We start from the raw sequence: 13,219 nt of genomic DNA, 5'->3' as shown, positions 1-13,219 counted from the left end.
TCAGATTTTGAGAGGCATGGGGACATGGCTGGGTTATTTCATGGGTTACATGGGGCTCAGAACTCCATACGGACAGCCTCCATCAATTCAAATCATTCTCCCAAGGCTGAATGCTAATGACAGGAACCTGGTCATAAAGGTATTATGATGACAATAGAGTGAGCAGTATAAATACAGCCAGGTCCAGCTACGGTAGAGTCACCACTACAGGCCCAGCAGCAGCACCCGCCAAGGAGCACCAGAGACCAGACCACAAGCTCTCATCTCCAGCCAGACTTCAGCCATGCTCCAGGTAAGAAGCTTTGCCTCTACTGTCTGGCAGGAGATAACTTTGAAAAGTCTAACAGTCCTCGTCTGTTTAAACATTAGATAGTAAGTTTAGGTGAAGCTCGCATTTAGAGTTAAATTTTTTTTTTTAAATGGAATTTTAAACTTAACATTAAATAGCTGACAAAATGGCAGTTTGACCTGAGGAGGGCGCTATATGAACGGGCCAGGGGATAACTTCCTTCTCTGCAAGTTGTTGAGATATTAAGACATGAGAATCAAGTCTGAATCCAGTATGGCTTTAACCCAGAGCCCCTGAAGACAGATCTGATCTCTTGTGCCCCCTTCAGGCCAGACACTGCAGGTGGATAGGGGAACATTTAACTTATTGATATCATCATGAAACTCTGCCAGTTGATTACTTACAAAAAATCTATGTATTATTTATTAAAAATGTAGAACATTTGAATAAATATGCACATTTGTCAATATCTATCTAACTATGCATACATTAGCATCTCTTTAAAAACCAACAATCCTGATGTGTGATCAAGCCACAGTTAAAATCTTTCATTTCCTCTTTACAACATTATTATAATAGTGTCCAGAGTTTTACAGAACAGATGTCAGGTCTTAAAAATGCATTTTCTGCACGTTTTAAAGAAGAAAATGTCTCATAAATCAGACCATTAACAACATATGAAGAGATCCTTCTGTAATAACCTTAAGAATAGTGCTGAGAATGTTTATTGAACGTTTGGTGGATGTCAGTGTTTTAGAAGTTGAGATGTTTGATTTTTGAGTATTGAAAAAAAAAAAGTCAACTAATGTTGAGATAATGGCCGTTAAAGATGGTTGTAGTCTATAGGTGAAAAATGACAGACGCACACTGACAGGATGTCTGTACCTAAATGTACATTTTGGACCTTTGATTTATACTAGTATGGAAGCAGACATGTTATGGAAGCAAAACATGAATCTCAAATTGACCAGTGCTACACACACTACCACACATTAGTGACTCAATCTAAAACTATCTTCCAAAGTTCCCAAAAGTAAGGAATGGAAAATAAGGATAGAATACAAGTTAAATATTGGGTTAACAATTAAAGAAATGTTAACCGTGCAGCACAGCACCACACTGAGCAGGCTGCCCACAGTGTCTTCTTCACACATTCTCTCCTGAGTGCACATATGTCGGCCGATGCCAATTATCTCAAAATGCCAACCATCAGCCAGATTAATGGGGCTAACTCTAGAATTCAGACCCTTGTCTAACCCAGTGTTGAAGTTATAGTGTGTGTGTGTGTGTGTGTGTGTGTGTGTGTGTGTGTGTGTGTGTGTGTGTGTGTGTGTGTGTGTGTGTGTGTGTGTGTGTGTGTGTGTGTGTGTGTGTGTGTGTGTGTGTGTGTGTGTGTGTGTGTGTGTGTGTGTGTGTGCAGCTGCTGCGTGTGTTGTGTATCCTCCTGCTAGCCCTGCAGTGTGTGTCCATGCCCCTGGGCGGCCAGTGTGTGGATGAGTCCTTCTGTGCATACAGTCTACAGGACTACTACAGCCAGCTGGTCAGCCTGCCCGCCAACATCCATGAGCGCAGCATCGCTACCTGGAGCTACGTGTGAGTGGACAGGCATTACATTACATTTTAATATAGCTGACGCTTCTATCCAAAGCCACTTCCATTACAGTTTTTTTCGATTGCTAAACCACAGTGGGCACAACTGGAACGACAAGTGCACAACTCTAACTACACTATGCACAGCAGCGGTTCATGTGGACCAAACTCTAGATCGTTTTTCATTGCTTAAACACAATTTTCAAAACTTTACACACTTATCTCATGGTTTAACCACAACCTGCACAACACTGTGGATTTCTAGCACTTTGTTCAAATGCTAACACACTGCTGTCACAACTGTAGACCACATTCAAAACAGAATGGATATCAGCCTAATGCATTTTAAACACTGCGGATTGCAATTTCCACTGAAACACTAAGTGTCTTGTTTTAGACTTGTTGGTGAACATACTGTATATACAGTATAGGGAAAGCTCAAAAATAGGAAGACAGTTTGTTGGAGGGAGAAGATTGGCAGTGAGACTGGATGTGTGTAGGAAGACATTGAGCTGTAATGTCTGATGAAATACAGTAAGGGCAACACTGATAGACCCTGTTGTGAATCATGGTCACTCATTGAGAGAGGCAAGGTTGAGAGTGAAACCCAATCTGCAAAAATCTAAAGTTGCATCTGTAAATACGAATTTTCAAGCAAAGAAAAATGTAAGAGTTGCACCCTTACAGTAAATGACAACATTACAGGAATTGATTTCTGTATTACAATTTGGAAATGTAATCAATAAAATATAAAATTAAAATGTGTATCTATTGAAGCAAACTTCTGACATAAATGGTATGTTATAAAATAAACAATTTCATGTGAACTAATTTCACCCTTTCAAAGAAAATATTACTTTATTTGTGTGAAATAACTCAAATTATTCAAAACTGTAAATATTTAAAGTTTGTAATTTGTGTATTGGGGTTTGATGCTAGTGTTTATACTCTGAGTGTGTTCTGATTGACAGTATGTGTTATCTCAATGAGGCTGGTTCATAGTGTTTGCTGCACTGAGCCTATTTTGCAGGTGAAGTGAACTGTTCAGCTCCAGTGACTGTTGGTGATGCAGACTGTAGTTAGAGTTTTGCACATTGAGCTACAGTTGTGCCCTTTGTGGGTTAGCGATCGAAAAAAACTGTAAGTGCATTCAACAATGAAGGTACAAACTCAGAACAACATGAATCCCGCAAGTACTATAGCTTCAGATAAACCAAACTACAAGGTGCCACATGTAAGTGCTACATGGAGATGTAACAAGCGCAATTTTTTTTTTTAGTCGACGTGCAGTCTGAGGAGATGTGTTTTAAGGCTGCCCTGCTCACTTTGTATTACCATGCAAAACAGATGCTATCCTCAGTCTATGACAGAGAATAAGGCCTAACATTGGCTGTGCCCAGCTTCTCAAGTGTGTTGATTTGCTGATGTTGTTGTTGCTGTTTATATCACTTCAGACGAAGCCACACTAGAGACAACAACTACTGTTCCATTGACAACAGGAAGTGTCTAGGCCTTATTGATTCTATTAAAACATTTTGGGGAAATCGTCAATAAAAGAAAAAAAAATTAAAATCACTTTGTCATAATCGGTGAACATCTCCTCTCCATCCACGCCCCGTCTGCACTGTGTGTTTGCTGAAAAGAAAATCTATTGTTAATACACAGCCTAGGCTCTGTAAATGGGTATGTTGTTACTAGCTACGCCAGGTTCGGCCAGAGCCCCCTTGTGTTAGCCTGTGTGTCTTTCACAATGGATTTTCTTTCAGAGCATACGGAAACATATATGGAAGGGTAGTGGATAGTGAGGAAGACAAGACATTCACCGATTTGGACAACAAGTGTTCTCCAGAATGGCGGAGCTGTCCTTTAAAAAGGGAAAAGCACCCTATTTCCTTTTTCATGCTGTTTATTCAGCTTTGATTTTGTCTTTTTAATCTGCTGTGTAAAGAACCTTGTAACTTTGCTTTCAACAGTCCTGTATTTGTTACACCCCTACTACATAATAAAAACATTTTTGCTCTCTCTCTCTCTCTCTCTCTCTCTCTCTCAGGGAGAACATAGACTTGAACCGGGTGCCTCAGGTCATCCATGAGGCCAGCTGCCACAGCGGTCACTCCTGCCGGGGCCTGGACACTGCCTTTGGCCTGGAGACCATCCCCGTGGCCCTCCGCATGCCCGTACTCAAGAAGAACCCCACCTGCTTCCCCACCGCCAGCTACTCTCTGGAGTTTGAGCTCATCACCGTAGCTTGTATATGTGCTATCTCCAGGCACAGCTGAGAATACTGTGGAAGCCTTGTGTTGGTTCAGACCATAGATAGTATAGACAGAGCATCCATGGGCTCAACGCGCTGCTCTCTAAAGAAATACCCATGACGTCACTCATCGCTATTGTTTTCAACCAATGCACACACCCGTCTGTAAACAAGCTTATCATACCAATTAAAGACATTTTACATTAACTGCTATCATCGTATTATTGTGTCCATAATGGAGGAACCTATTCTGGCAGCAAACCATTTCCCTTGGTTACTTTGAACTAGGGTCCAGTCTGTAAAGTTGTATTTAGACAACAGAGTGTCTTATTGGTTCAATATTATCCTGTGCTTAACAGAGTACGAGTCATTTAGCAGTGGCTCTAATGCAGGGGTGTCAAACTCATTTTGGTTCGAGGGCCACATACAGCCTCTCTGATCTCAAGTGGGCCGGACCAGTACAATAATGGCAAAATAACGTACATCAACTCCAAATCTCTAGCTTTGTTTTTCAGTAATATGCTTTATCACTCAGTCTACATTTGTAACCTACATTATCACGGATCACAAGGGATCTCTGTACCCCCCAGGAAATGTCTTAGTAGGTTGCTGCTGGCCATGGGAATAGGAGGTGCGGCGCGCAGCGCCGCAGCAAAAATTTGGGGGGTATTTTGCTCAAAGATGCCAATACGCACTAATGAAATAAACAACTGTTTATTTGAATACACAAATACAACAGGCACTGACGTTACAGTTGTCCAATTTTGTTTACTATATGTACAGGGACACATTTTGTGCAAACATGCAGACAGTACAAAATAAAATTTAATAAAAGTGCAACTTCTACTGTTTTGATTTATTTTTAAATACAGAGGTTATTGGTTGTTTTGGAATTCGTTTTTCCCAATTTAAAACATAAAAATAAAGCAGCATGGAAAATTAGGAAATAAATCTTGTAGGCCTACACTAGCATGCTCCTGCTCGTTTCGCACGTGCAGAGCCGCGGACACATCGCGCTTGCTAGTACATTAATTGTTCAGCACTAAAAATAAAAATTGTTTTATTTATTTTTTATTTTTTTGGTTTTTACTTTGCCATAAAGCACTGGAGGAAACATTAATAGCGGTGAAGCAAGATTGCCATTTACCATTTCCCACGTTGCTAAAATGTGCTTTTTTTTATTTAGGCTGCCCCCTAGCGGCTGGAGTGAGCATTTTGGTTATTTCTTTAAAAATTCATATCTCCTCACAGGAATGGGCTAGAGACTTACTTTTTTTTTTGAAATGCTCATAAATGTGTGCTCTACAAGTCGCGGGCCGGATTAAATCATCTCGCGGGCCGCATCCGGCCCGCGGGCCGTATGTTTGACACCACTGCTCTAATGGATTCGGTGCAGATGGGGGGGGGGGGGGGGGTGCACTGACAGAATCGTAATAATAATGCGTTCTGACCCCAATAACGTTAGTCCAAATCTGCTGCTATAAGCCCAAGAGTGTAGCCTACTTTATTGTTACAATAAGTGTGACTTGATGCCATACTACCGTACACAGCTAGCTAGCAGTCGGTACCCACCTTTAGAGAGAATTTTCGCAATGGACTGAGCCAGGGACGGCTTCTCCGCCACCATCAGAACAGTCCTCATTGTGAATGGGATAATGGTGTTGTCTTACTGTTTCACCGAGTACTAGCAATAACCACTTTACTATGATGAACCATCCATAGATAAGAACTACCTCAATCTGGAGGACGCTTCTGATCTTTCTTTATAGGTCCCTGCTTCTGATAGGCTAAGAGTTATGAACCACGAGAGAGCGGACATGACTGATGTTTACATGTTATTCACTTCCGGTGCATGTCGACCGCGTCTCCCATGGTCTACTCCGTCTACTCATAACCATAGATAGTATATAAAAGCTCATAGCCTCATTTCATGATAGGTCTATGGCTCACAATCATGGACCTATTAAGAAATGATAAAAGCTCATAAATAGGTCCATGCTTCTACTTCGTCATCTTTTTTTAGTTTTACGGCGGTATGCAGCTCTAGCTTATTGGCGCATTACCGCCCTCTACTGTAGCGGAGTGTATAACACCAGGCTTCAGAACGCGCAGGCTTCATTCTCAGATCATAAATGAGAAAAGAAAAAGAAAGAAACCTTATACCTAGGGGGCAAAACCCCTTTTTTAAAAAAAAAAAAACAGACATGGAGCGTTGTAAAAGGTATCATATCTGCAAAGCCCCAAAATCTAGATGTTGGACAAAAGCTGAGTCAATTTGTTTTTAAATTTTTAAAACAAAACAAGTGTCCACCTGCCTGAAGCTTTTCCTAATCACAGTTCAAATTTGATCAATAACCCATAGAAAATGAATTTTTTACACAGTTTTTTCCAAGGGAATGTCTAGCCGTTTCCTAAAATACCAGCTGGAGACTCCAAAAGGACACTTTTGGTCCATAGCACATGAAATGTAACTGTGTAAAAAATGTATTTTCTATGGGTTATTGATCAAATTTGAACTGTGATTAGGAAAAGCTTCAGGCAGTTGGACACTTGTTTTGTTTTCAAAATTTAAAAACAAATTGACTTTGTTTTCTTCCAACATCTAGATTTTGGGGCTTTGCAGATATGCAAATTTACGCATCATTAGTAAGATATTGATGATTTTTCATATTTATTTAAACATTTTGGAAAATACTGTAATACAAAAGTTTTTGTTTTAATGTCAGTAATCAACTGGCAAAGTTTCATAATGATATCTATAAGTTCCAAAAATTCCCCATTAGCCCATCCCCATCCACCCCCATTCACTTAAACAGTGGTTCTGATTTGCTATGTCGGCCCGCTGTAGCTTTCCAGCAGCTTGTTGACAAGGTTGTCCACCCAGGTTGTGATCCTGGAAGGTCCTAGATGTCATTTTTGGTGAACAACCTTTTACAACGCTCCATGTCCATACAATCACTTTGCCCCCTGGGTATTAACCTGTATTTAAGAATACTACAAAAAGTGCCCTACAGCATCGAAGTTGTTCCATCCTTGCCTTTTTGTGTAGGCCATAACAATAGCACACGCAGAAAACTGTCTACTACAAAAGAGAAAGAAATTAGCCCATACAAATATAGCCTATTAAAATACCAATATAAAAAATAAAGTCTAAAAAGAATTTCCCAATAACAGTTTGTTGTTACTCTTCCTCTAGGCTACTCCAGATGCCTCTTTGCGTGGCAGGCCTACTGTTGCTCAAAGTTTGGTTTGGAGTGTGGATTTAGGCTTCAACAAATGTACATAATAACATCCTTATCCATCACTTTAACTTTATTATTGGGGGAAAAAATATATCCACATTTTCTGCCAATTCATTTCTCCATGAAGTGAATCCATAAGAAGAGTGGGCCTCAATCAGGAGCTAAGCCCATCACTACAACAGGTTGGTCGTTGTCTCGTGATCTTCAGAAAAATGATAGGCCTAATGTTGTACTGTAAAGACTAACATTTGAAGACAGGCTTGATCATTCTAATTCATAACTGCTGAAGCCTCATAATAGCTTGAATAAACCGTTGAATGCATGTTTACGTGGAACAAGAACAATGGCTTTTGTACTCCATTAACTTTATTGAAAGTGCCTCAGCAAATAATGTCTTTGTGTCTAGTTTGAACAAGCAGAATGACTACAGCGAGCGGCTATGACACCTATCCAGCCTTATAGGAAGCCTAACCTTTAACCAATCTGATGTTTCATCATTTTATTCAATGGCCGAAGAGCCAAACCTCCTATCTGATTTGAAAAAACAAAAATACCAAATACAATACACTCTTTTTGGACTATATTATGATGCAGGGTTTCCCCATTTTTCCTGGATCTCTGTCTTGGATTTGCAGATAAGAGCTTTCGAACTTTATAAAGCAACATTTAAAATAAATATTATTTGGTGGGGGAAATCTGCCAATCAGAAGAGGTTGGCGGTGGGAGGTTTTGCTGTTAAGTGTTTATTTTGTCCCTGATGGCCTATAAGAGGCTGCTCCTACTTTTGTCCACTAGATGGCAGGAGAAGACATGAAATAATATAGTGACAGTCTTTAGCCTTCATCCAGCCACAACCTAAAAACTTGCTCTCACTCCTGTGATTCAGCATCTACACTCAAATCACAATTCTCCCATGCATCCATCCATCCATCATCCATCACCCATCATCCATCCATCCATCCATCCATCCATCTATCCATCCTTCCATCCACCCTCCTCTCTGGGTCTAGGTCACTAAGGGCAGGAGGGTGACGGCTGGTAACGACAGAGAGCTGTGGGGCGGGGGAGGGGAGGCTTGATTTTTCTTGTCTTTTGGGATGCTGATGGGTTGTTGACCCCTAGGCAGATGGCTTGAGGACAGAACTGTGTGTGTGTGTGTGTGTGTGGCTTTATCCATCCCCTCTCTTCCACATCAAAGAGGGTAATCAATTAAATGCATCCCCCCCTCCCTGTGGTCCATTGAGTCAGCAGACCCTTCTTAGCAGATGCCCTGCCTATGGTTATGACTCCATGGGGGTGCTTTGCATAAACTTGGGAGGGGGGTGTTGAGCTGTGGCTTGAGAACATGCACAATATTCATACGTATATGGACAGTCACGTATATGTGACTGCACTACTGTCTTCTGTTTGGAAAGGCCTCAGAAAGCACATAAACCAGTATATCTCCTGGACTTCAGACGGAGCTCTAATAGCTATCTTATTAACGTTAGCTCATTTCTTCTACAACACTTCATTGGGCAATTAATCTAAACAAAACCGACATTCCAAACCTCTTATCGAGGTAATCTGGCTAGATTATTTAGATTTTTTCTTTAAATTATTTTAACGCAATCAGCAGTGTTCTGTTGACATTTTTGCACATGGTAATATTTAAGCGATTTTTTTTTTTTTGCAAGAATTGCAATTTATTGATGTCATACTGTTTTATAGAACTTGACTTTTACTTTAAAACTAAAATGTGACCTTTTCATTTCCAGCTTTGCTTTGATTTCAGTTTAAGATTTTCAATAAATAACCATTAATAGTTCATTTGTGTATTTCCTTAAAGGTGTTAGGAGGAACTTTTAAATATTTCTTAAACAGTCTAATTTTTCCTCTGATGATCATACATTACATGTAACAGCAAACAAGACCATCAGTGCAAATAATTCTTATTTTTATATAGTTTTTCTTACAGTTTTTTTCGATCGCTAACCCACAGTGGGCACAACTGTAGCTCAATGTGCAAAACTTTAACTACAGTCTGCACTACCAACAGTCACTGGAGCTGAACAGTTCACTTCACCTGCAAAATAGGCTCAGTGCAGAAAACACTATGAATTGTCCTCATTGAGATAACACACACTGTCACTCAGAATATGCTCAGAGTACAAACACTAGCATCAAACCCCAATACATAAATTACAAACTTTTAATCTTTACAGTTTAAATAATTTGAGTTATTTCACACAAATTATGTAATATTTTCTTCAATGAAAGGGTGAAATTCTTTCACATGAAATTGTTTATTTTATAACATACCAGTTTTTTTAGGAAAACAAAAAGAAATTAAAATCAGAAGTTTGCTTCAATAGATACACATTTTGTATATTTTATTGAAAACATTTCCAAATGTAGTATTTATCTGTGTAAATATTCTATAATTGTAATACAGAAATCTATCCTGTAATGTTGTCATTTACTGTAAGGATGCAACTCTAAGCTGTTTGTTTGCTGGAAAATTCGTATTACAGATGCAACTTTAGATGTTTGCAGATTGGGTTGCACTCTCAACCCTGCCTCTCTCAAAGAGAGACCATGATTCACAACAGGGTCTATCAGTGTTGCCCTTACTGTATTTCATCAGACATTACAGCTCTGTCTTCCTCCACACATCCACACTCTCACTGCCACTCTTCTCCCTCCAACAACCTGTCTTCATTGGTCCATTTCCAAAAAAATATATATTTTTGAGCTTTCCCTTTATACTGTATATGTTCACCAACAAGTCTAAAACAAGACACCTTCTTAGTGTTTCAGTTGAAATTGCAATCTGCAGTGTTTGAAATGCATAGGCATTCATTCTGTTTTGAATGTGTGGTTTACAGTTGTGGCAGTAGTGTGTTAGCGTTTGAAAAAAAGTGCTGGAAATCCACAGTGTTGTGCAGGCTGTGGTTAAGCCATGAGATAGGTGTGTAGAGTTTTGAAAATTGTGTTTAAGCAATGAAAAACGATCTAGAGTTTGGCCCGAATGAACCGCTGCTCTGCATACTGTTGTTAGAGTTTTGCACATGTCGCTCCAGTTGTGCCCACTGTGGTTTAGCAATCGAAAAAAACTGCCTTTGTCATGGTACGCTCACCCAGGAACAACAGCTGGCGTTGTTACGGTGTGTGGCAGGCAGGCAAGCAGGACCCAAATGCAGACGTACAGCAAAAGAACATTTATTTCTGCTCAAAAACAGGCATCAATACAAAAACTCCGGAATGGCAAAACGGCCACAAGGCAAAAAAGGCAGAGACGTAGAGACGTAGAGACACGGGCAACACAGGAGAACACAGGAGAACACAGGAGAACACAGGAGAACACAGGAGAACACAGGAGAACACAGGAGAACACAGGAGAACACAGGAGAACACAGGAGAACACAGGAGAACAAGACTCACCAGACACCACACGACAAACCAAAAATGAACGGACAAGGAACAAAGGAACACAAAGAGTATATATTACAAGACATAACGAGACACAGGTGAAACACATCAGGGAAGGGAACAGCAATCAACAAGAGGGAAGCTAGACAGGACATGGGGAGGAAACAAGACAGACATACCAAAATAAAACAGGAAACCACCAAAAACAAGACAGGACAAGACAGACCATGACGACCAAAAAAAAACGAAAAAAAAAAAAAAAGTCCAACCCAACCAGGGTGGGTGGAGGGGAGCCAGGAGGAGGGAAACCAAAAAAAATGGCCCGGGGCAGAGCACGGGGTGACCGGCTAGTCAGGGAACTGGAGTGGAGCAGAATGGAGGGGTGTCAGGCGGGCGGCCAGAAACATGCCCCAGGGCATACACAGGAGCCTCAGGCGGACGGCCTGGGGGGCAAGCAGAGGCACGGCAGGGAGCCTCAGGCGGACGGCCTAGACCATGAGGGCTCCGTCCCTCTGGAGGCCTGCAGCGACGAAGACGAGGAACCCTTTCTGGAGGCCGGCATTGGCCAACTGACTGAACCCCTCGGGAGGCAACGGAGGAGGAGATCCCTCGGGAGGAGGAGACCCCTCGGACAGGAACGGAGGACGGTCCCCCTCAACGACAGTACCCCCCCCCCCCCTAAAGGTCGACTACCAGGCGACCCAAGATAATAGGAAGGGAAAAAAAATTCAAACCCAAACGGGGTGGGTGGGGGGGAGCCAGGAGGACAGTGTTCTTGTGGTTGTTCAAGTTCCTTCAGGAGCTGGTTGCTAGCATGCTGGGGCTGGTAGCTAGCATGCTGGGGCAGGTGGCTAGCATGCTGGTTGCTGGAGCCCGGTACCTGAAGCTTGCTGCTGGAAGCCTGAGACTGGAGCTTGCTGCTGGAGGCCGGAGTCAACTCGGGAGCTGGAGCGCATTGTGGAAACTGCTGGTAATCCAAACTCACCACCCCCACTCTGATAGTCCTTAAAGCAGGTGGAGGCTGGTAGCTGGGACCCAGGGGCTGTGGCTGGAAGCAGGGAACCGGGGTCAGAGGCTTGAAGCTGGGGACCGGGGGCTGAGGCTTGAAGCAGGAGACCTAGGGCAGAGGCTTGGGATTGTGCTGGTAGCTGGGAGGCCTAACCTTGGATGGGTATAAAAAGTTATTTGCCCACTCCGGTAGGAACTCCCAGAGCCGAGGCTGTAATACCACAACTCGACGTGTCAGCGTCAAGGCTGCCTCTCGGTGGTCGAGTGTGGGGGCCTTCTCCCAGGCTTTTTTGAGGAAAGAAAGAGTAAAAATTCCCTTCTCGAGGTCCACCTCAAAAGAGCTGTCTGTTGGGTACATTTCGGGTCCGTTCATTCTGTTACGGTGTGTGGCAGGCAGACAAGCAGGACCCAAATGCAGACGTACAGCAAAAGAACATTTATTTCTGCTCAAAAACAGGCATCAATACAAAAACTCCGGAATGGCAAAACGGCCACAAGGCAAAAAGGCAAAAAAGGCAGAGACGTAGAGACACGGGCAACACAGGGCAACACAGGGCAACACAGGGCAACACAGGGCAACACAGGGCAACACAGGGCAACACAGGGCAACACAGGGCAACACAGGGCAACACAGGGCAACACAGGGCAACACAGGAGAACCAGACTCACCAGACACCACACGACAAACCAAAAATGAACGGACAAGGAACAAAGGAACACAAAGAGTATATATACCAGACATAACGAGACACAGGTGAAACACATCAGGGAAGGGAACAGCAATCAACAAGAGGGAAGCTAGACAGGACATGGGGAGGAAACAAGACAGACATACCAAAATAAAACAGGAAACCACCAAAAACAAGACAGGACAAGACAGACCATGACAGGCGTAGTAAAAACACTACCGCTTTTGTCCAAAGGGGGTGCAAGAAAGAATAAAAACTGAAAGTTCCTCGGAGCACCTTTTAACATTTCTACACTCAAATTGAATAAAAAGATTTGCACTTTTTATTATAAGAAAATATCAGGAAACCTTGTCAGTGAACTATGAGGGCAGAAAACAAAAAAGTAAATAATCGTTCATTAATCGTAATCGAAGTATCATTTTCAATTACAGTTTTTTTCGATCGCTAAACCACAGTGGGCACAACTGGAACGACAAGTGTAAAACTCTAACAACAGTATGCAGAGCAGCGGTTCATTCAGACCAAACTCTAGATCGTTTTTCATTGATTAAACACGATTTTCAAAACTCTACACACCTATCTCATGGCTTAACCACAACCTGCACAACACTGTGGATTTCCAGTACTTTTTTCAAATGCTAACACACTGCTGCCACAACTATAAACCACACATTCAAAACTGAATGAATGCCTAGTGCATTTCAAACACTGCAGATTGCAATTTCAACTGAAACAC

General features: G+C 41.9%; 2 protein-coding genes across 2 annotated transcripts in view; one reads left to right on the top strand and one right to left on the bottom strand.

Annotated features, from left to right (window-relative positions):
* The window catches only part of top3b (DNA topoisomerase III beta), a gene marked incomplete at its 3' end in the record, with an annotated part of 35,943 nt that extends 30,042 nt beyond the window's left edge, over positions 1-5,901 (bottom strand). Inside the window, exon 1 of the mRNA XM_080046276.1 lies at positions 5,706-5,901. Coding sequence (XP_079902402.1) covers positions 5,706-5,775 — 70 coding nt within the window. The 5' untranslated portion in view covers positions 5,776-5,901. The remainder of the gene's footprint in view (positions 1-5,705) is intronic.
* Positions 1,758-4,158, top strand: LOC307261529 (interleukin-25; the record flags this gene model as incomplete). The annotated part of the gene is made up of 2 exons (XM_080042093.1): positions 1,758-1,882; positions 3,930-4,158. The coding sequence occupies 2 exons, from the start codon at positions 1,758-1,760 to the stop codon at positions 4,156-4,158; spliced, it is 354 nt and encodes a 117-aa protein (XP_079898219.1).
* Positions 5,902-13,219: the final 7,318 nt, after the last annotated feature.

Source organism: Ammodytes marinus (assembly GCF_949987685.1).
Source record: "Ammodytes marinus genome assembly, chromosome: 2".
NCBI lineage: Eukaryota > Metazoa > Chordata > Actinopteri > Uranoscopiformes > Ammodytidae > Ammodytes > Ammodytes marinus.
The sequence above is the reverse complement of the archived record's forward strand: the minus strand, read 5'-3'. Positions and strand labels throughout refer to the sequence as shown.